Genomic DNA, 19,421 nt, shown 5'->3' with positions numbered 1-19,421 from the left:
TTCCTTTCTCTCTTTTAAACTTAAGAATATTAAGTTCAGACATTTAATGTTTTGAAATTTTCAGATCAAGGTGTGTTTTGAAGAAAGTTTTAACATGAATGGAGGAAAAGAGGAAGCAGCAAGTTGGATAAACTGAATAATTACTGCAAAGAAGTTGCAGGGGAGGAAGCAAAATATTCTTTCTCTGATCTCTCCTGGCAGGAAACTCTTTACCACTCCCTGTTTGGAAAAGGAAGAAAACAAAAAGAAAGCTATTCAGCTTTTAGAGTGTTAAAATTCTTTGTTGTTTTATAAGCTGGTGTGCACAAAAAGCAAAGTTCCAAGAAGAACAATTGTGACCATTGTGGATTTGCCAGTCCTTGCAAGCAGCTGCAGACTAATGAAGATATGTGATAGGGGACTGAGGTTATGTCTTTCTAGGCAGAAAGATTCACTGAAAGGTGAGGCATTGCAAGTGACCAACGTCCTGGAATTGAGACCTTTGTGAGACAGGACATTGCCAAATGCTTGGAAGTGGAGGAGGAAAAGTTTCCTTTTTAAAAACTGTGATTCCATCTGTTCTGTCCTTCTGAATGGACACATGGTGATCTTCACTTTGCCCCTGGAGTTCTGAATGTCTGATTTCAAATTTCAGTGACCACTTTTATGAAGGACAGCACTGCAAACACAATCATTTTGCTTTAATTGTAAAGCCTGAGCTGTGCTGTTACCTCCAAGGCATTCCTTCTTTGGAGTTGTAAAATGTTGACAGAAATTGCCAAATATATTCTATTAGAATTGTTCCACTCTGAAGGAATCTGTCTAAAGCCTTGAAGTTCAATAGAAAATCTGGTGGAAAAAGCTTGGGAGTCAAGAAACATCACCAAGAATTTCAAGCTTTAACTCTGCATTGATTTGTAAATTTTTTTTTTTTTTTTTGGGGGGGTGGTTTGGGTGGTTGCTGTTTGTTGTTGTTGTTTGTTTGGGGTTTCTTAAGGTTTTTTTTTGTCTTATATTTGTTCAGAATGAGTACATATTGCAAATTAATTGACCAAATTAGTTTTACACAGTCAGGATAGAGAATTCTCTGGTATTCTTCTGTATATTGTATTTAGTCATATTAGTGATCTCACCAATACAATAAAAAACCTCCATCCTCTGTGATGCATTCAGCATTTTCTTTTCTTAGATGACTTCTCTGAATGAGTATAAAGTCCTGGACATTACTGTATTATATTTATTTCTGGCAGTGTACATATTTTCCTGGTAAATATTAGGCTTTAAAATACCTTGTTCAAACAACTCTTTTATTAGCTCACAGGACTCAAGTAATAGTCCAAATTATGTAAATTATTGAGAAAGTTAAAATATTTATGATCTTTAGATTTTTTTTTTTTTTAATCCTGGCTTAATTGAGCTCATCTTGGGTTTTTTTTATCTCACCATAAAGTTCTTGAACAGCTGTTTTCCTCAATACACATAATATTCAGGACAGAGTTCAGTGTTACAACTGATTCTCTTGTTCTCTTTTGGTATAACTTGGAAGAATGTTCCATCAAATCCATCTGCTTGTAACCTTGGGCCTTCCTCAGACAGCTTCAACAAAGGAGGAGAGTTTCAGCCAAGCACCTCTGGGCAGTAAAAGGCAATGAAATTTTATGGGTTTTGCAGTGAGCACGGTGACTTTGGACAATCAGCAGTTTAATTAGTACACAGTCATTATGTTTGTTTTGACATCTTCCCAGCATAGTGCTGGTTCATAACTCTGAAAGAGCATGTAAAACACACAAGTACATGAAAGTGCACTGTTTGTTATCAAAATGGATACTTGCAGGATAAAATATCTTATTTATATTTATGAAATACCTTCATAAGAATTCAGGAGGAATAAGTAGCGGTCCACTAGTTTTTAACTGACAAGACTCAGCAGAAAAAAGTTCTATATTGTTGGGAATAACAAACCTTTTTCTGTTATCTCCAATTTGAAACTTAAATCCTTGTTGCCAGAATAGCAACTTCATTTGCTGATTATTAGCATGTATTGGGATGAAGGCCACTAGATCTGCCTTTTAGTTAAGCCACTTCAGCTTCTTGGCAGAACACTTAAACCTGCTGCAAAGAGGATGTTGCAGAAGATCTCTCGTTAGGGGTAGAAACGAGCCAAGACACAGACTCTCGTTCAGCAACATGAAAAGAGTCCCAGTTTAATCTTCCTTACAGATTATCCATCCTGACTCTGCTACAGCAAGATCCTTGGGCCCAGCTGCAGACTCTGACTGCTGGCTATTTCCTGCTGGACCATGACTGCAAGTATTGGTTTGCAGACTCTGAACACAGGCTTGACCAGCTCAGCTGTGACTGCAGGCTCCAACAGCAGGTACTAACTCCATCACATCCAGCCTGACCACATAGCAGATCTTTTACAGCAGCAACTCTCTTCCTTCTTTCATTCTTCTTTGGGTCTCTCTGGAGCCTTCCTTCCTCTAGAGGGGCTCCTCTACCTCCAAGCCCCTCCCTAACTAGCTACGCCACCCCTTTCATCACACCGATTTTTTCCAGTCACAGCTGCAATCCATTAAAGGCTATTTCTCTTTTTTTTGGTAATTACTACAACTGTGGTTTATCAGAGGCAAGGCTGCCTGTAATCTCTTCTACACAGACAAGAGGAGGCAGTGCTTTGGTGTGTAATTTTTGTGAACCTGTGGACATATGTCCCTTATACCTGAAATTCATGGGTTTAATCCTAAAGCTTGGAAGGCTGATGTGAAAAGGTTGGACACACAACCCTTCTAGAGCAGTTAAGCAGAACAAGCTGCTGTTCTGTGCTTTGAGCAAGGGTAAAACTTCATTTGGCTTTCCTCACAATGGAACTAGAGACTGGTTGGTAACTCAGCTGTAAGGGTAGTGTTGAAACCCTGGTGTTCAGAGCAGGGCGGGTGGAGCACTGATGTGACTCATGGGGCAGTGACTCCCTTGAGCAGCTAACCAAACCCAGGGCTCCTCCTGAAGTGAGCTGTGCTTGCTCTGCTCCCTGCACACAGGGAAGGTTCATTCAAAGCCTATGGGACCGTGCATTTTAATAACTGCAGTCACAAGGCTGTCTAACAGGAAAAGTATTTTTAGTACATCATGCAGACTTGGACCACTGCAGTATCTTGTGGGTTTGTTGCACTTTGACCTATGGTTCAAAGCTGACTAGTTCTTACAACAAACTTGGGGAAAGGTTTTGTTTTTAATTTAATTATATTGGCTGGAGTAGAACACCAAAAGTAGTACTTTATATTACTTAAGTGGGAAATAATGTTCCAAGCAGGATATGAAGAACAGAGAAGCAGCAATGCTTTAGCCACCTACATCACCAACAATAAATTACTCTGGAAAAAAAGGGTTTGTTTCAGCTCTTTTGATAGCACTCAGCACAACTATGTAGTTGAGCCAAGTCACTCCAGACCAGAATTCTGTCCAGTACTATGCCGTAGGATCAGATGCAAGAATATTACAAAAGAGAAGAACAAAAGTTGTCGCTCCACAAAACTTGAATTTTCTAATAATGAGAAGCGGTCTTGACTCTGCATGGGGTTTTAGAAGCTTTCCTAAATGTGTAGGCTCTAGGTATAGTAACAAGCCAAGGGATTTCCCTAAATACAGAGAGTGAAATTAGATGACCACAATGATTCCATTGGATGCTTTAAAAAAGTAATTCCAAACATTCTTGTTGATACATAAACATTCAATGCATTTAACAGATTGTTCAGATACATGTAATTTTGTTAAAAATATTCTCTTCTTCCTTTTACACAAAAAGGAAGGAATTTGTTTTAAAACAAATTGTTCTTTTCTTGAGTAACTCAAATCAAAACAGTCCACTAAATGAAAAAAAAAAATCAAAAAAAACCTGTGCATTTTATAAATGCACTTGGTTCTCATGGAAACAAGGATTAAAATATATACCTGTCCTAAAAGAAATGTGATGACATAAAGTAGACATGCACTCAGATTGTCAGATGAAGAATGCTGTGAGGATTAAATTCTTAACGCCACTCCTGATGTGTTCTGGGCAAACAAGAGAGAACAAGCCCAATTTTCCTGGATAGGTAATCTATTAGATTCATGTGGCTTTAGGTGCTCTTCATTTGAAGCGAGCAAGCATGGTAAATTATTACCCACCTATTTTCTGCTGCCTGCACTTCATGCTGTTTTACAGACAAATAGAACAGTGGTTGTTATTTCTTCTAGAGCTGAAGTGCTGTACCAGGTAACAGGAAGGAACCAAAGCTACTTGCATTGAAATAGTCTCTAAACTGCTAACATCTTTGTCATAAACAAAAAAGGGGATTTTTAAAATCAAGTAACTGATGCATAATATCATAGGTGAATATTTCATAAATTTTATCTTGTTTGTCAGAATGTCTTATGAATAATTAACATCAGGTAAAGAAAGGACTATGTGTGTGTAATGTCTATTCAAAGTATAATATGAATAAACATTACAGCAGACAGAAACAAACAGTAAGCGCACTCCTCATAATTACATGCAAGTAACTACAATTAAGGTTTCTTTCTAGAAAAAATGTATGTAGTAGTCAGACAATCTTACCTTCGTGTCCTTTTGGGACCTAGATCCTGGTCTTCAGTAAGTACAGCAAAAGGAGCAGCTCCTCCAGCTCCATGCACTTAGGCCTTTTATATTCTTTGCCTGTTACATGCATTCTGGTGGCCTGCGTGACTTGATGGACTCCCTGACAGCTACTGGACAATGATCTTGACCTAAAGACTCATGTGTTAGTGGATTACAGATTTGACTTAAAACTACAGGCATTAGGGCTGAACCCCATTGCGGTGGTGCTATAGGAAACTGCAGTGTGGGCTTTTCTCTCCTTTCCTAGCGGGTGGCAAAGGACTCCCGCGGGAGAGCATCTCCGGGCGGTCCCTGTGTGACACAGCTGCACCGGCCAGCGGCTCTGCCTTGGTGGCACTTGAGCCCGTGATCTTACCTCTCGTCCGTCCCGGGGGACAGCCGGGCAGCTCGCAGCTTTCCTCCAGCGAAGGGCGAAGCTGCGCAGCCAGCCAAGGGCTCTGCTGGCCCGGCCGGGGAGCGCGGCCCGTGGGCCGGGCGGGGCGGGCTCGGTGCCGGGGGCGGGGCGGGCATCGCCGGCCGCACAGGCTCCATTTTGCGGTGTGGCTGCGGAGAGAGGCCGGAGGCTTCCAAGTTCCCCTCAGGTAAGGGGAGCGGGGGGGAGGGAGGAGCCCGCTCGCGTACCCCTCGCCCCAGCCCCGCTGCACCGCCCAGGGGCTCGGCCCCAGCCCCGGCCCTGCTCACGCATGGCCCGGGGGGCTCGGCCCAGCCCGGGGTGCGGCCGTACTGCACGGAGCCCCGGGCAGCGCTCCAGGAGCCGCGGCCCCGCCCCCGGCTCGGGGCTCGGCAGGTGTGCGGCCGGGGCGAGTGCCGCCTGCCCCGGGTTAGCCGCACCCCCCGGCGGGGTGCCCTGGCGCTGCGGGGCGAGAGCGAGCTCGGGTGGCCTCGGGAGCAGTAGTAGCGGGACACCGGGATACTCGCCTCCTGCCGCAGCTCCAGCCGGGGGTTCGCCGGGGCGGCCCGCGGCTAGGGGCGGGAGGCAGGCCTGGGGCGATGCAAGCATGCTCTGAGCGGAGCGGGGGCGGCGGCAGGCGGGGCCCCTCAGAGCCGGCGGGCGCAGGCGGGGAGGGCTCGGGCCGTGTCCCGCTCGGGTGCGGGGGTCCAGGTGGAGCCGAGGCGGAGGGCACTTGTCCAGTGTTTGCCCGCTGAGCTCCCGGCCCGCTGATGCTTCACCGCGGGGGTCAGTGCCGCAGCATGACTCACACCCGCACCCGGTTAACCCGCCCCGTGCCCGTCAGCGGGACTTGCCGGGGCAACCGGACAGCCGACGGAAAAAATCTGCTGTTTTTGTTGTTATAAAAGTAGGGTTCTGTCGCGAGCCCGCTGCTTCAACTTGGGATGCTTGTGCCAAATTTAAAGTCCATTTTTTCCTTAGTCGTTAAAAGTTTCATAACCTGGCTGAAGGTCTCAAATCTCCCTGCCCACCTGGTTGGCAACATGAAGGATGGGATGATCTCTACCTCTACTGCCCAAGTCCCTCTGTTAGAAATGTGACTAAAATAAACGGTTACTGTCACAAATGAAGTAATGCTGATGGATTATACCTGTTCTTATCAAATTACCATTTTACCTGGGATAGATAGGGTGCTGCTCTTCTCCCAGGAACTACCCCTGTGAGCACAGCAGTGCAGAATGATGGACACAGGTGCTAGGTACACTCCAGAAACCTGCACGGTTTCTATCCTGGCAAAGGGTTCAGTTCCCTCCTGCTGGCACCTCACAGTGTAATCCTGTATTTCAGAGCTTTCTGGAGGTTTGAGCCTCTTACCATGCTCAAATGTCTGTCTGACCCTAAATAAGAGTGATAGTTAATTACAAAGTTTAAGATGCTTCCCTTCTGAATTCTGATTGCTATGGTCAAATGTAGGAGAGAAAAAGAGGAAAAGTTTTGTGGGTTAATAGCAGATTATTCAAGTGATTTAACAGGTAATTAGCAAGCAAATACCTACTACAAACTTATATATAGTGCTTCAAGTGAAAATACCTTTTTTGTTTCCCTTCCCCAGAATGTCATATCCAGGTTATCCCCCTTCTGATGGCTACCCTGCTTTTCCAGGTTATCCTGTAAGTATGGCTCTGAATGTGTTGCATTCCAAATGCAATTGTATTCTGTGGCATTCTTACTGAGCTCCATGTGTCTGTAAATAGTAGCTGTCAGTTCATGAACCCTGTTCTCTAGTGATTATGGTCTTTGCTTTCATCAGCATATCTCTGAGGATGACTTTACAGCTGTCACACAAGAATTCCAAGTAGGAAACTTAGTTTTTTTTAATGATAGCCATTGTTCCAGAAAGGTCTGTGGTCTTGTTTGATCTTTTTTTTTGTGAATTTGGGTTTTTAAATACAGCTGTTTCATCTCAACAATTCTTTTTTTTTTTTTTTTTTTTTTTTTTTTTTTCCCAAAATTTCTTCTGTAAATAGGAGGTCTTTTACATGTACAGTTAGAGGTAATCTCTGAACCAAGGTGTACCAAATATAGCCATATCACATAGCCATTTCCCAGGATTTACAGAGATGTTGAGCAAGCTGCAGTGTCACAGCCATCAGGAAGAGCTTGGAACACTTCACTCAAGTAGCCCAGCTTTCATATAACACTAAGTAAATATTTTTCTGAGGATAGAGGACACTGTATCTTTACTACCCTATCCACAGGACTGTTCCACATTCAGCTCACAACTGAATCAACTAAAACTTTGAAGGAAACTTAATGGAAGGCAGAAATGTATCAGATATGGCTGATACTGCAGTCTTTTTGTTATGCCTGCAATATTTTTCAAAGCTAGATTCATCCCTATGCTTTTATGGCATTGATCATGGCACTCATGCACTTTCATGGCACTAGTCATACTGTAATTGTGGGAATTTTACCTGTGTTCTGTTTTGTACAGAACCAGACTTAAGCACAGATCTCAGCCTGAATGTCTTTAAGATACTGAAAAGCTATGAATATATGCAGTAAATTCTCTGATGATTTTACTTTACAGTCTACCCCTACTTCTTCTGAAACACTAAAGTCAGGCAAACTAAAGACAAACATGTTAGAAATAAGACTATTAACTCCAGAATTTCTTTTCTTCCCTCAAGGTTCTTCTGAACCCTCATGATTTTATTTTACCTTGTAGGGGTTTTTTTTAACTAGATCTGAAAAAATTTTTTTTTCTTAACTAGCATCTACAAAATAGCCAGCTTCAATGAATTAATTTAAAAGACATTTTAGACTGTTATCAATGATTTCCTAGTCTCATTGATCATAACCAATCTGATAACCAATTCAAAAAGCATATGTGAAATTATTCTTTTCTGCACCACTGGTAGTAATCTGAGCAGAGTTTTGAGGATCCTAATTTTGGATTTATGAATCTAAATTCCAATAAAATCTTTTTGTTGAGTCAGTAGACTGTACCTCTGGGGAAAAGAATATTATATAGCCTGGGCACAGGAATTTTGGGGTAAAAATCTTGGGCAGCCAAACCCAAGGAGAACATTTGAGCTAGGCTTTGCTGCTCTGCACTTTATTTCTGTTTTCTGGGGTCAAGAATGAATGTCTGTAATGTGTGACTCGTATTTCTAAAGCTACTCAGTAAAGATGATTCCCAGCAAGTGAGTAATGAGTCCATTCACTCGCTTCATTATGAAGTTGATTTTGAATGCCTGATTTCTAAGCTCATGTGTAGTGATTTTTACCTTACAGGCCTTTCCCTCAGACATCAAGATCATTCAAGTAAATATTTCTAATATAACTTAATGCTAATAGCAACATTTGAGCTATGGCTGGTAAATCATCCATGTAGCAAAACAAATATATTGCTGTTGGACTTGTTCTTTTTATTTAAAACCTGTAATAGGTGTTCAGTCTGACTCAGTGATCCAGATTTAGTGATTCAATGTCCATGCTATATAACCTGGATTCCAGAGGAAATGGGGGAAAAAAACCCCAAAAAGTTCTTACCTGTAACGTTTGGAAATACTGTTTGTGCAAGAGAGGCAGGAGTTTCAAAGTTACTATGCTCTTAAAAGTCCTTTAACAGGGGGTTAAAAGGGAGCTTCTAAGCAAGCTGAGCTGAGCTCACCTCCTCCCTGTGTGGGATAGAGCAGCTTTGCAGTGAAAGACCAGGAGTCCCAGGGGCTGACAAGTCAAGTGTGGCTCAGCACTGCGAGTCCTCAGGGAGGAAGGCTAATGACACCTCAGGCTTTAGCAGGAGCACCTCTGGAATACTGTATCTGGCTGTGGCCTCCTGTTGTGGTACAACAAAGACAAGGAGGAGCATGTCCAGGGAAGGCTGCTTGCCTGGAAGAGCAGGCTAAGCACAGATCTGCTCAGTCTTCTGCTGGGTGAGAAGGAGCCATAGAAACATTGCAGCCAGCTCTTGTCAGAGGTACACAGTGAAAGGGCAGGTAGCAAATACAGGTTGCAATTGCAATTTGGTTTGAGGAAAACATTTTTCTCCAGAAGAGTAGTCAAACACTGGAACAGGGGCCCAGAGAGGCTGTGAATTTGCCATTCCTTGTATATACTGAAAACTATCAGGCCTTGCATGAGCTCACCCAACTCCAAAGCTGGCCCTGCTTTGAGGGTGGTTGGGATCACAGGCCATCCAGAGGTGACTTCCACCCTGCAGCACTCTGTGATTGTGTCAATGTAGGAGATTCATCAGAACACCCAACCAGAAGGACCCCAACCGGGCTTCAGGAATTCTGCTGCTGCTGCTTCAAGCCCTACAGCTAATTGTATCATTCACATTGCTATTATACACACAGACATTTTGGCAGCTTGGGAATTTCTGCTCCATTGTGCTGTTGACAGGCATACAGACATCCCATTTTTGTGTTTCAGCCGACAGGACAGGAGTCTGTCTATCCACCAGCTGGTCAGTACACCTATCCTGCTGTTCCTGGAGGATTCCCTCCATCAGGAGGAGGGGCCTATCCTGCAGCACCACCAAATGCTGGGTTTCCAGGGGCAGCAGGATATCCTGCCCCAGGGGGCTACCCTGCTTCAGGGTACCCTGCCCAGGCTGGAGGAATGCCAGCTTATCCTGGAGGTAAGATCCTTTGTTAGAGTACCAGTCAGGAATGATTTCCAGTGTAACCATTCCCTGTGTTCATTAGAAAGAGTAGAGAAAAGCAGCTTTGTTCAGGCAGCAGCAGGCAGGCAGCCAGGTTGCCATCCAGCAGTAAATACCTGCATGCTGATGGCAGAGCCTTGGTGGTTCTGGGTCACTGCACAGACATAGAGAAACTGGTCTCTTACGTAGCTCTGCTCAATAACCTGGCTCCTGTTTTGTCAAGAAGTCAAATACAAAATACTAAGTGTGCTCTAAAGTCTGGTTGTTTTTTTTTTCCCCCGGCTCCTCCAGGCCCTGGCTTCGGTGTGCCTCCCACTGGGCCTGGCTTTGGTGGCTATCCACAGCAGCCTCCTGCCCAAAGCTATGCTGGAGGTGGACCAGCACAAATTCCAGGTATGTTATGTATGTTATGTATAAGAAACTTCAAGCATCCAAGGTTAAACCAAGAGACCCCAGGATAGGTAGTAACAAATTAACCCCTTACCTTTCTTACTTGTAGCTGTTGAGATCTGTATGCTGTGCACCTCCTGCCACTTTTCTTGACTAGGCCACTGGAGGGCTGATGAGAACCAGCTCTGCAGGTGCTCCATCCAAAAGGGATGGCTATCTCTGAATAATGGTCATGACACAGTGGTTTAGGTGCTTGCCCTTTTTCAAGCTGCAAGTATCTGATGAGAACTGAAATTCAGAGCCCACATTCATTGAGTATCTAGCACTTCTGTTAATTTCAATTGCATTTCTCAGATCTGTGTTTTCATAGTGATTCCTGACACACTAGAAAAAGAGGAAAGGAGAATGCACACATTTGCTTAAAAGCAGTGCAGTGTTTGTAATGCTTTGAGTGGTCAGTTACTACAGAGATTTTTTTATTTTCCTGGAATATATCAGTTGTATTTTAAAGAAATTCAAAACAGCAAAACCATTTTGTTTTATGGTTGCTCTGTTAACTCTGGTACTAAAATGCTATTAAAAGTGATAAGCAATGTGCACACATATTACGAATAAAAACAGAATTCCAGTACAAAAAAAATAGTTTTAGCTTTTGCATTACCAGTGCTTTTGATCACAAAATGAGATTCCTTCAATCCTTTTTGCAGCAATGAATTCTGAATATTTACTGTTTACATGCTAGGCATTTTAAAGTGTACATAGCAGCTTTTAAAGAGATCATGGAACACACATTCTTCATTTGTTTGGGCTATCTTGGCTTCTGTCAAAAATAGCAGAATTTCATAAGGAGAGATCCTTCTAGTTCCCAAAGCACTAAGTTTAGTATTTTTAGAATTGCCTTGCTAGTGTATGTACCAAAATGCATCTGTGATTGCTTCTTCCTGTTATCCCTAAGGGAAGAAATTCAGTTACTGCTTGTGGTAGGTATCATTAGGAAACAGGTTGTGTGCAGTGGTTGGTCTGGCTTTATATTCAGTTTAGATGGCATTTCCATAATAAGAGGAGACCTAATAAATTTCTCCTACCTTGTTCTTTATTTTCAGTAGGATTTCCTGGTGGACAAGTACCATCCCCAATGCCTGGTCCGGTATGTGCTGTTTTCTATAACTGATCTTCTGTGGCTGCTGTAGTTTTAATGTTTTTACAGCTGATTTCCAAAGGTTTAGATTGTGTTCTGCATCAGGAGTTTCCATCTACCCTCAGAGTAATGCTAGCCTGATTTTGAGTTAGAGGAAGAAATGGAGAACTAATGGACAGAGTTTGTGACAGAACTGATTGCAGAGTTGTGATTTTAATTTGAATTTTTATTGTGTAGATATCTAGTTACATGTGACTCTTATTTTCAGCCTGCTGCAGTGGTTCAGTATACCCAGGGTACAATTCAAGCTGCTCCAAACTTCGATGCTGGAAGGGATGCAGAAATTCTACGCAAAGCTATGAAGGGTTTTGGTAACTAAGCAATAGAAGCTTCAGTTCCTATTCATCTCACTTCTTAATTACATTTTGTTGTTTTCTTGTTTTTATTTAACTATACTTCCCCCCCAACAAGCTTTTCAAAAGTTACATTTTCAAAATAGCCTGGGCTATTTAGTAGATGAAGTTACACAGAAAATTTGGTGGACTTAAATAGCAGCTTCTTATTATGTAATTATGCCCAAATGCAATAGTATAAAATGCACAGTTTTGGAGGGACTATATTGCATTTTTGCATGACATTGCCCTTCTGTTTCCAAGGAACTGATGAACAGGCCATCATAAATGTTGTTGCTAACCGCTCCAATGATCAAAGGCAAAAAATCAAGGCAGCTTTCAAGACTATGTATGGCAAGGTATGTTTACTAGCTCTTTGAATTGGGAAACAAACCCAAACTTTCAGCTGCTGCTTTAACTGCCTGGTTGCATTTTAGTCATGGGGAATGATTTTTTAAATGCACTTCTTTTGGTTATATTCCTTATGTATTGGGAGACATCTGGAATTTGACATAGGGCTGTCCTGATACCTGGCAGGTGGAGGGGTGGGGGAAGGCTGGAAGCTGTCTCTGTCCCTTGTCACACAAGAAGCTTCTCTAATGTTTGTCAGAAAATAATCAAACTTAAACTGCCCTTGTATTAGTGACTGAAACACCTACTGAGTTTTATCACACAAACCAGCACTGAATTCTTCTTCTTCCCAAGAAACAAACTGAGAAATGATTAAAGATTGGATAGCAAATAAAAATCCAGGTTAATTTAATTTCTTCCCTGTCATTTTTGCAGTGAAAAGTGAAATTTTGTAGCTGTGGATTAGTGAGGAGACAATGGAGAAGAGTTGAGCTGTCAGAGATTTGGACAGAGGGAAGTTCTTAATAAGAAATAAAATAAAGCCTTACAGGAAAAACAGCACAAAGGTAGAAAGGTAGAAATAAGCAATAAAAGTAAGTTCTAAATTGATCTTTCTTCAGTATACAATCTATATGCCTAACACTCTGCAAAACCCTTTTTGTGTTTATAATTGATCAGGATTTAATTAAAGATCTGAAGTCTGAGTTAAGTGGTAATGTGGAAGAATTGATTCTAGCCCTCTTCATGCCTAGTACCTACTATGATGCCTGGAGTTTACGTCATGCCATGAAGGTATGGTATTCCTGGGAAGGAAACAGTTGAAAAGCTATCTTGAAATGCTCATCCAAGAACACCTGGTCCCAGCATTGCTGAAAAATCTGCTAGTGTCAAACAAATCCTGGAATTGCAGAACTGTTCCCCAGTTCCACAGTTTCTGCAGGATTAGCCAATTCAGGCAGATGTCCATTCAGGAGAGGACCTTGTTCTCTGTCACTTGGGTATAATTTTTGCAAGAACCTAGAAATGGCCAGGGTGCTGTTGAAACCACAACCACTGTTTAAACTAAAGGTATATGCCTTTCCTTACTAGGATCAAACCTTTGTAACGGAAAGGTATTTTTGGATTATCCCTTTTTTCCCCCAAAAACGAAAGGAAAAAATAATTTCCTTAAAAGTCAGATGATGGATGTATTTGTTGAAATACAAAAACAGCATTTAGATATTAGTGAGCTAGTTTAAATTTTTTAAACATCCAGAGCATCCAGTATACTGGAATGTCTTGCTTGAGCTACAGCAGCTAGCAGGTGGCTGATAGTGGAAATGAGTAATTCAACCCATTTATGAATGCACACCTTCTGGAGAATGTGGATCTTAAATGAAGATCTACATTTAATGAGGAATAGCCACTCAACCATTTTGAAAAACTCATAATACAAGATTACCTCGAAGTCTCACATATATCTCCTCTGCTGTCTAATCCTTCCCTGAATTGAGATGCTCATGCCAGTAAGATTCCCCTGTACACAGAAATCACAATTAATTTTTATTATGGGGAGGGAAGCATCTATGAAAAGTTCCACATTGTGGAAGCAGCCACATTTGGATAGGTAATACACTTGTGAACTCACCAAAACTGAATTTACAAGTGCACCTTTGACTTTAATGATTATCATAAGGCTCTACCATCCTTCGGTAAATTTCCAAATTGAGGCAGAATGGTGCAGAATGGCACGTTTGAGGAATCTTCATTCCATTTTAAGTATACAGTAGACTTGGTGCTTTCACACTGCAGGGATACTGTTCTTACAATCTAGATTGTATTAAGTTTTGAAATACCAGATGACTGCCTTATTTCACAGTTAAACAAAACTGCATATGTAGTGCTCTGTAGTTATGCCTTTGTTTTCTTTGCCTACAGGGAGCAGGCACTCAGGAGAGCGTGTTGATTGAGATCCTTTGCACAAGGACAAACCAAGAAATTCGCGAAATAGTGAACTGCTATAAATCAGAATTTGGAAGGGACATTGAACAAGACATCAGATCAGACACTTCAGGACACTTTGAACGATTACTTGTATCTATGTGCCAAGTAAGCTTTACTTTTAATTTTTTAAAAAGAAGATAACAGTGTACAGTCTGATGTGATAAGTCATAACGGCTCCACAAATAGCCTGTGTGTGCTTAGCAAGAGGCAGGTTTTTAAGCAATTATCCCATGGTCATTAATTTATCCCTTAAAAAATGACACTTCAGTCCCTCCTCAAGAGATATTTCTTATCTAAACTTCCATGGTGAATGTTGTGGCCTAATTGAGCACCCTCAATTAATAGCAGAATTGACGTGGAAATATTGTGCAGATGCAACCAAGTGGTTCCCTAAAACAGTGCTCTACACTGCTGTTAGAGCAAGATGCTTTTAATTTTTGCATATGTTAACAAAGTAATCTGGGTGGAGCTGATTGGATAACCTCTGTGGTATGTAGAATGCCTGTGAGAATCTCTACAAACAAAATAAGACCTGCCACAGGGCAAAACCTCCTCTCAGTTACTCCATAGCCTGTCTTCCCTTTACATCACCAGAATTAGGGAGGTGCTATTGTTGAACTCAGATGACCACTGGAGCTTGTTTATCCCATATAATTTACTAGGGCTCATTTTGTGTTTAAGAATAACTTGCAATTACTCATACTTAGGAAGAAATATGTAACTAACACAACTTCCCACATTTCTCTGATCAATTTGCCTATTTCTGTTAGAATTTCTTTGACATTTTACTATCTCATTGGCTTCTTTCTTTGTGAGGGATCAGCTATGCTCTAGATATTTGGTTAAAAGTCAAAATCCACAAGAAAGCAAACCTGGAGAAGCTCATGCTGCTAATTTTTATTTTGATAAATCCAGTAGTTTACAATAACTGACAACCACATAATTTAAGTAGTATATTAACCTCTATGGATACAACAGTATTGGAGAGAATGTATTCAGCCTACTCAGCCAGTATGTTTAGCAGTATCCATCCATGCATCGGGCAGCAAAATGCCAAAACAACCACCAAAGCACATAAAATGTCATATGAGCCCTACTGACACAAGTGTGGTAAGTGCTTTCTGGAGAGATTCTTACTTGAAATAGGCAACTTCTAAATAAAATAGGAGGGAAACCTGAGATATTTCAGGTGTGCATATTCAGTAAGATAATTCATTAGTTCGTTTGGGAAGAGTCTTTGCAACTTGAAGCCTAGAAACAAACAAATCAAGAGAAAGCTTACATTATTAAGTAAAATAGAGAATTAAGTACAGTACATAATGAGAACTATGAGATGGTTTGTAGGGATGAAGTTATCTGAGTCAGTGTATCTGCAGTTTAAAGCATGTCCTACAGCTAAGGTTCTGAGCTACTTTTGTATTTGTTTCCTATAAAGAATATTAAACCAATGTAATGTATTTCAGACTATTTCTCTTCCTGCTTCAGGCATTGAAGATACCTGCTTGGGGTCTATACACACTGCAAGCAGTTAATCATAGCTTTCTCTGTGAAATTTCATGTGAAATCTTTTGTCTTTGCATTAAGGGTAATCGTGATGAGAATCAAACTGTGGATTATCAAAAAGCTCAAGAAGATGCTCAGCGTCTGTACCAAGCAGGTGAAGGAAAACTTGGGACTGATGAATCTTGCTTTAATATGGTTCTGGCAAGCAGAAGTTTTCCCCAACTGAAAGCAACAGTTGAAGCATATTCCAGGGTAGGAGTTCTTCACTGATTTCAAATAAGTTTGGTCAATGTATTTTAAATTAAGGTTCCAGTTGCTACTGTGTTTCATCATCCACATGTTAATCTTATTTATTTGTAGATTGCTAATCGTGATTTATTAAGCAGCATTGACCGAGAATTTTCTGGAAATGTGGAACGTGGTTTGAAGACTATTGGTAAGTTACATGTTCTTCCCTCCCCCCTTATCCTTTGGGAATTAAACCTAAATGTAACTAAAGAAAAATCCAATTCAGCACTGGCCACATGGCACGTGATCACATAATCAGAGACCCTGCTAGAATAGAAGTAGCTTCAATAATGCACATAATTCATCTTGCACTTAAGTGAAGAAAATAAGCATCCATCATGAAGAAGTCTATTTCAAATAAGAAAAGGCCACATAGAAACTACTTGTAATTTCTCTGGGAAGGCAGGCAAGTGTACAGAACCAAGGGTCACTGGTTAGAGCTTGTAGCTGTATAATTCAGAGTTCTGCAAAAGAGGGGGTACCAGTGTCACAGAGCTGTGACTGGGTGTGCAGCTCCTCAGCAGAGACAGCTGAGCCACCCACACAGATAACCTCAGAGCCAACATGAACCTACTGAAGGCACAGTTCCCTTTCCAGCCCCTTCCCCACTACCATCTACCCCAAAAAGCTCAGCTGTGGTTAAGGACAAGCTTAGCAAAATAGAAGATGTTGTTTTGAATTAATTTTTTCCTACTGACTTGTTATAGTAATGCAGTTCAACACAATTCAGCGCAATTAACTGATAGTGAAAATCAGTAATGTTTAGTAGTAAGTCTGGAGACACCAGTCATATCTGTGCTTCCCCAAATGACAGCAACTCTATAGCCATAATGGATAAGCAAAACTTTCCAGAATAGATTCTACTGAAAAGTTTAATAATAAAATTTCAGGTCTGAGAATCAGATAAAAAAATAATGGCTTGTCTCTGAGTGTGAACAATCTACCTGAAACAAGATCTATTCTGTAACTACAAGACTTACAGAACTACTAGAGAACCTTCTGCATTTGTACATTTCTTAGTGAGATTCTGGCAATGGAACCTTGTGTCCCAATACCAGCTATCCATGAGAAGAACTATTTTTGATGACCTGTTTGAGAATTAGTATTTCAGAGTTTTGAAAAGCGCTTCCAAAGAAGTTAACTGCTACTAACCATGAGTTTTTGTGTGAAGAAATAACTTACTTGGTCAACTTGAAAATAAGCTTAGCTCTATAAACAGGTCTCATTATTCACAGTAACTTGTTCTTCACCAAGACCAACTTCTAGCTGTCTACAGCAAAAATCCTGCCAAGTTGATCCTGCCAAGTATTACTGTACAGCATTCATTACTGGAACTAATCCTAACAATATACTTTATTGCAGTGCAATGTGCTTTAAACCGCCCAGCCTTTTTTGCAGAAAGACTTTATTATTCTATGAAAGGAGCTGGCACAGATGATTCTACCCTCATCAGAATTGTGGTCACTCGCAGTGAGGTAAGAAATTTTCTCCTGTGTACCAGTCATATGCAGCAGAAAGCCATCTACCCAAACCAGCTTGTCACTTAGTCCCCCTTTCACAGGTGTAAAATCATGTACTGCATAAAGCTGTTATGGGGTTCATCTTTAGATGCATGTGTTAATTAGCTTAAAGCCAGCTTTCACATAGAAATTTAATTAACTCTGCCTAGATAGTAGTAACTGCTTGTTTTCCTTTTTAACTGTTGTTGCCCATCTACATAGCAGCAAGTGAGCACCTCCAGGTGGGAAGTTCACCTGTTCAGAGTTAGGATGGCACAATCTTAACAAAGCATGGAACAACTGCTGCACTCTGCTTTGGTAGCTGCTCCTCTATCCCTGGGGGGACCAGTTGGCTCGTTGACTGCACAGGGTCAATCATTGCACATCTCACCCTTGGCACGTGTTCTCTAGTTTGCAAGGGAGGAGGTGTGGGGTGACTGTCTAGGATTTAAATCATACACTATGGTTGAGTTTTCTGCTTTTTTTTTTGTCTTTGCATAGATTGACCTTGTGCAAATTAAACAGATGTTCACACAGATGTATCAGAAAACATTGGCTACAATGATAGCAAGTGATACAAGTGGTGATTACCGGAAGTTGCTGCTGGCAATTGTTGGGCAATAGAAGAGGATTTTCTGGTTTTTTGGTTTGTTTGGTTGGTTTTTTAAAACAAACTGAAGGACATGAAACATGCCTTAAGCAGATACTAACTATCCTTGTAAAAGAATAATTTTAAAGGTTGCATAATCAAATATGCCTTCTTGATGATTCAGTAAGCTTTTTTGCACTTACAATGCCTTAATTTACAGCACATAATATTCTTTATTGTATAATAAAAGATATATCTTGTCTATTAGACCCTAAGCCTTAGTCTTTTTGACCCAGACAAAACCACTTCCCCTCTATTGGATTCCTGCATGCATCTCTGTGGGAATCAACTGCTTCAGCCAAATGAATCTCCAGCACTCAACAAGTTTCCTGAAATACCTAAACTGCTGAGCTTACTGTGGAAGATAAACAAAGCCTGAGGCTGCGATGTAAAGCATTTTACACCCTGTCCCCTTTTCATTATGACTTCTATCATAATGCTGAACAATATTATGTGCATTAAGTGCACAATACACTGACAGTGTATAGGGGCCTTGGCAGAATCTGTACACCCCTATTAAATTCCTTAAATTGGTGGTTAGTTACCATTACACTTAAGGCAGCAATGGAAAAGACAAATAATCTTGTATCTGATTCTGAAGTCTCTCCTTGTAAAGGACTTGGTTATACAGCAGCTGACCAAGCAGTGAAAAAGTATTTATTTAATGCTAACCTGGAAATCCAACCCAAAGCAGTTGTGACCTAAATGGCTACGTGGATATTTTCAAAGGATTTCAAGACAACAACTTTGAACAGCACATTTGGTTTTTTTCAGAAAGTTGTATTGAATCTGTCCCCAACCATAAATTTAAGAGAAGCTTCAAGTCCAGCAGTAATAAGCAATAAGTGTTCCTTAACTCATTCACAAATAAGCAATAAGTGTTCCTTCAGCAATGCTTTAACAAGTAACAATTGTATTATAGGGCACCCTCACACAAACAGCAGAAACCTATTTCTAGTATCTCTCAGACATAAATCGCTAGGGCTGGTAGAGCTGCTTCCAAGATAACAAACCTTTCACTCTGCACAGCAGGAACATGGAGGTTTTTGCAGAGCAACAACAGATTATCAAGTGTATCATACCAAAAAAACTTATATATTTTACTTGTGTGGTCTGCAACCTAAATATGATTTTAGACTACAAACTTCTTCTAATACTAACTGAGAAATATAGTTCAGCTGGGTCAGATTAATTATTTCAAATACAAATTAGAAGTTGATTTGGAGAGACTAGAAGACATTTTACTCTGCACTACCTTGGTCATCCTTACTGTAAGTATCCACTGAGAGGGACAGATAAATATACATGTGTGTATATAGATATCTATCTGTCAGTAGCTTTCCAAGCTTGACCAAGATTCTGATAAGCTTTGCTTCTCATTTATTTGTTCTTGAACAAACCTCTTTACAAGTGAAGCACCTTAACACTTAATAATTAAAGCGTATTAGTGCATGTGTGTGTTTTTATGTGACTGAAAATCCCTACCAATTCACTTGTCATTCAAAGCAAAATATTGATTAAATCTGGCTCATACATACTATCGCAAG

General features: G+C 40.9%; 2 protein-coding genes across 2 annotated transcripts in view; one reads left to right on the top strand and one right to left on the bottom strand.

Moving 5' to 3' along the window:
- Window positions 1-6,621: 6,621 nt before the first annotated feature.
- ANXA7 (annexin A7) lies at window positions 6,622-18,083 on the top strand. The gene is made up of 12 exons (XM_079312842.1): window positions 6,622-6,679; window positions 9,450-9,657; window positions 9,973-10,074; window positions 11,178-11,218; window positions 11,478-11,580; window positions 11,866-11,960; window positions 12,631-12,744; window positions 13,870-14,040; window positions 15,520-15,690; window positions 15,799-15,874; window positions 17,089-17,201; window positions 17,727-18,083. Exons 1-12 carry the CDS (start codon window positions 6,623-6,625, stop codon window positions 17,847-17,849), a joined length of 1,374 nt encoding a protein of 457 aa, XP_079168968.1. The 5' UTR covers window position 6,622; the 3' UTR covers window positions 17,850-18,083.
- Window positions 14,809-19,421, bottom strand: part of PPP3CB (protein phosphatase 3 catalytic subunit beta) — a 46,378-nt gene continuing 41,765 nt past the window's right edge. Inside the window, exon 16 of the transcript XR_013775163.1 lies at window positions 14,809-15,186. The gene's annotated coding sequence lies outside the window, so the exon portion shown is untranslated. The remainder of the gene's footprint in view (window positions 15,187-19,421) is intronic.

Source organism: Erithacus rubecula, assembly GCF_903797595.1.
Source record: "Erithacus rubecula genome assembly, chromosome: 9".
Taxonomy (NCBI): domain Eukaryota; kingdom Metazoa; phylum Chordata; class Aves; order Passeriformes; family Muscicapidae; genus Erithacus; species Erithacus rubecula.
This window is presented reverse-complemented; position numbering and strand designations above follow the sequence as displayed.

Bases quoted from the DNA above. Each gene is read 5' to 3' on its own strand.
- ANXA7 (XM_079312842.1), top strand. From the start codon at position 6,623: ATGTCATATCCAGGTTATCCCCCTTCTGATGGCTACCCTGCTTTTCCA. The intron at 10,075-11,177 runs GTATGTTATGTA...TATTTTCAGTAG, and splicing joins TGGACCAGCACAAATTCCAG to GATTTCCTGGTGGACAAGTA. The intron at 17,202-17,726 runs GTAAGAAATTTT...GTCTTTGCATAG, and splicing joins TTGTGGTCACTCGCAGTGAG to ATTGACCTTGTGCAAATTAA.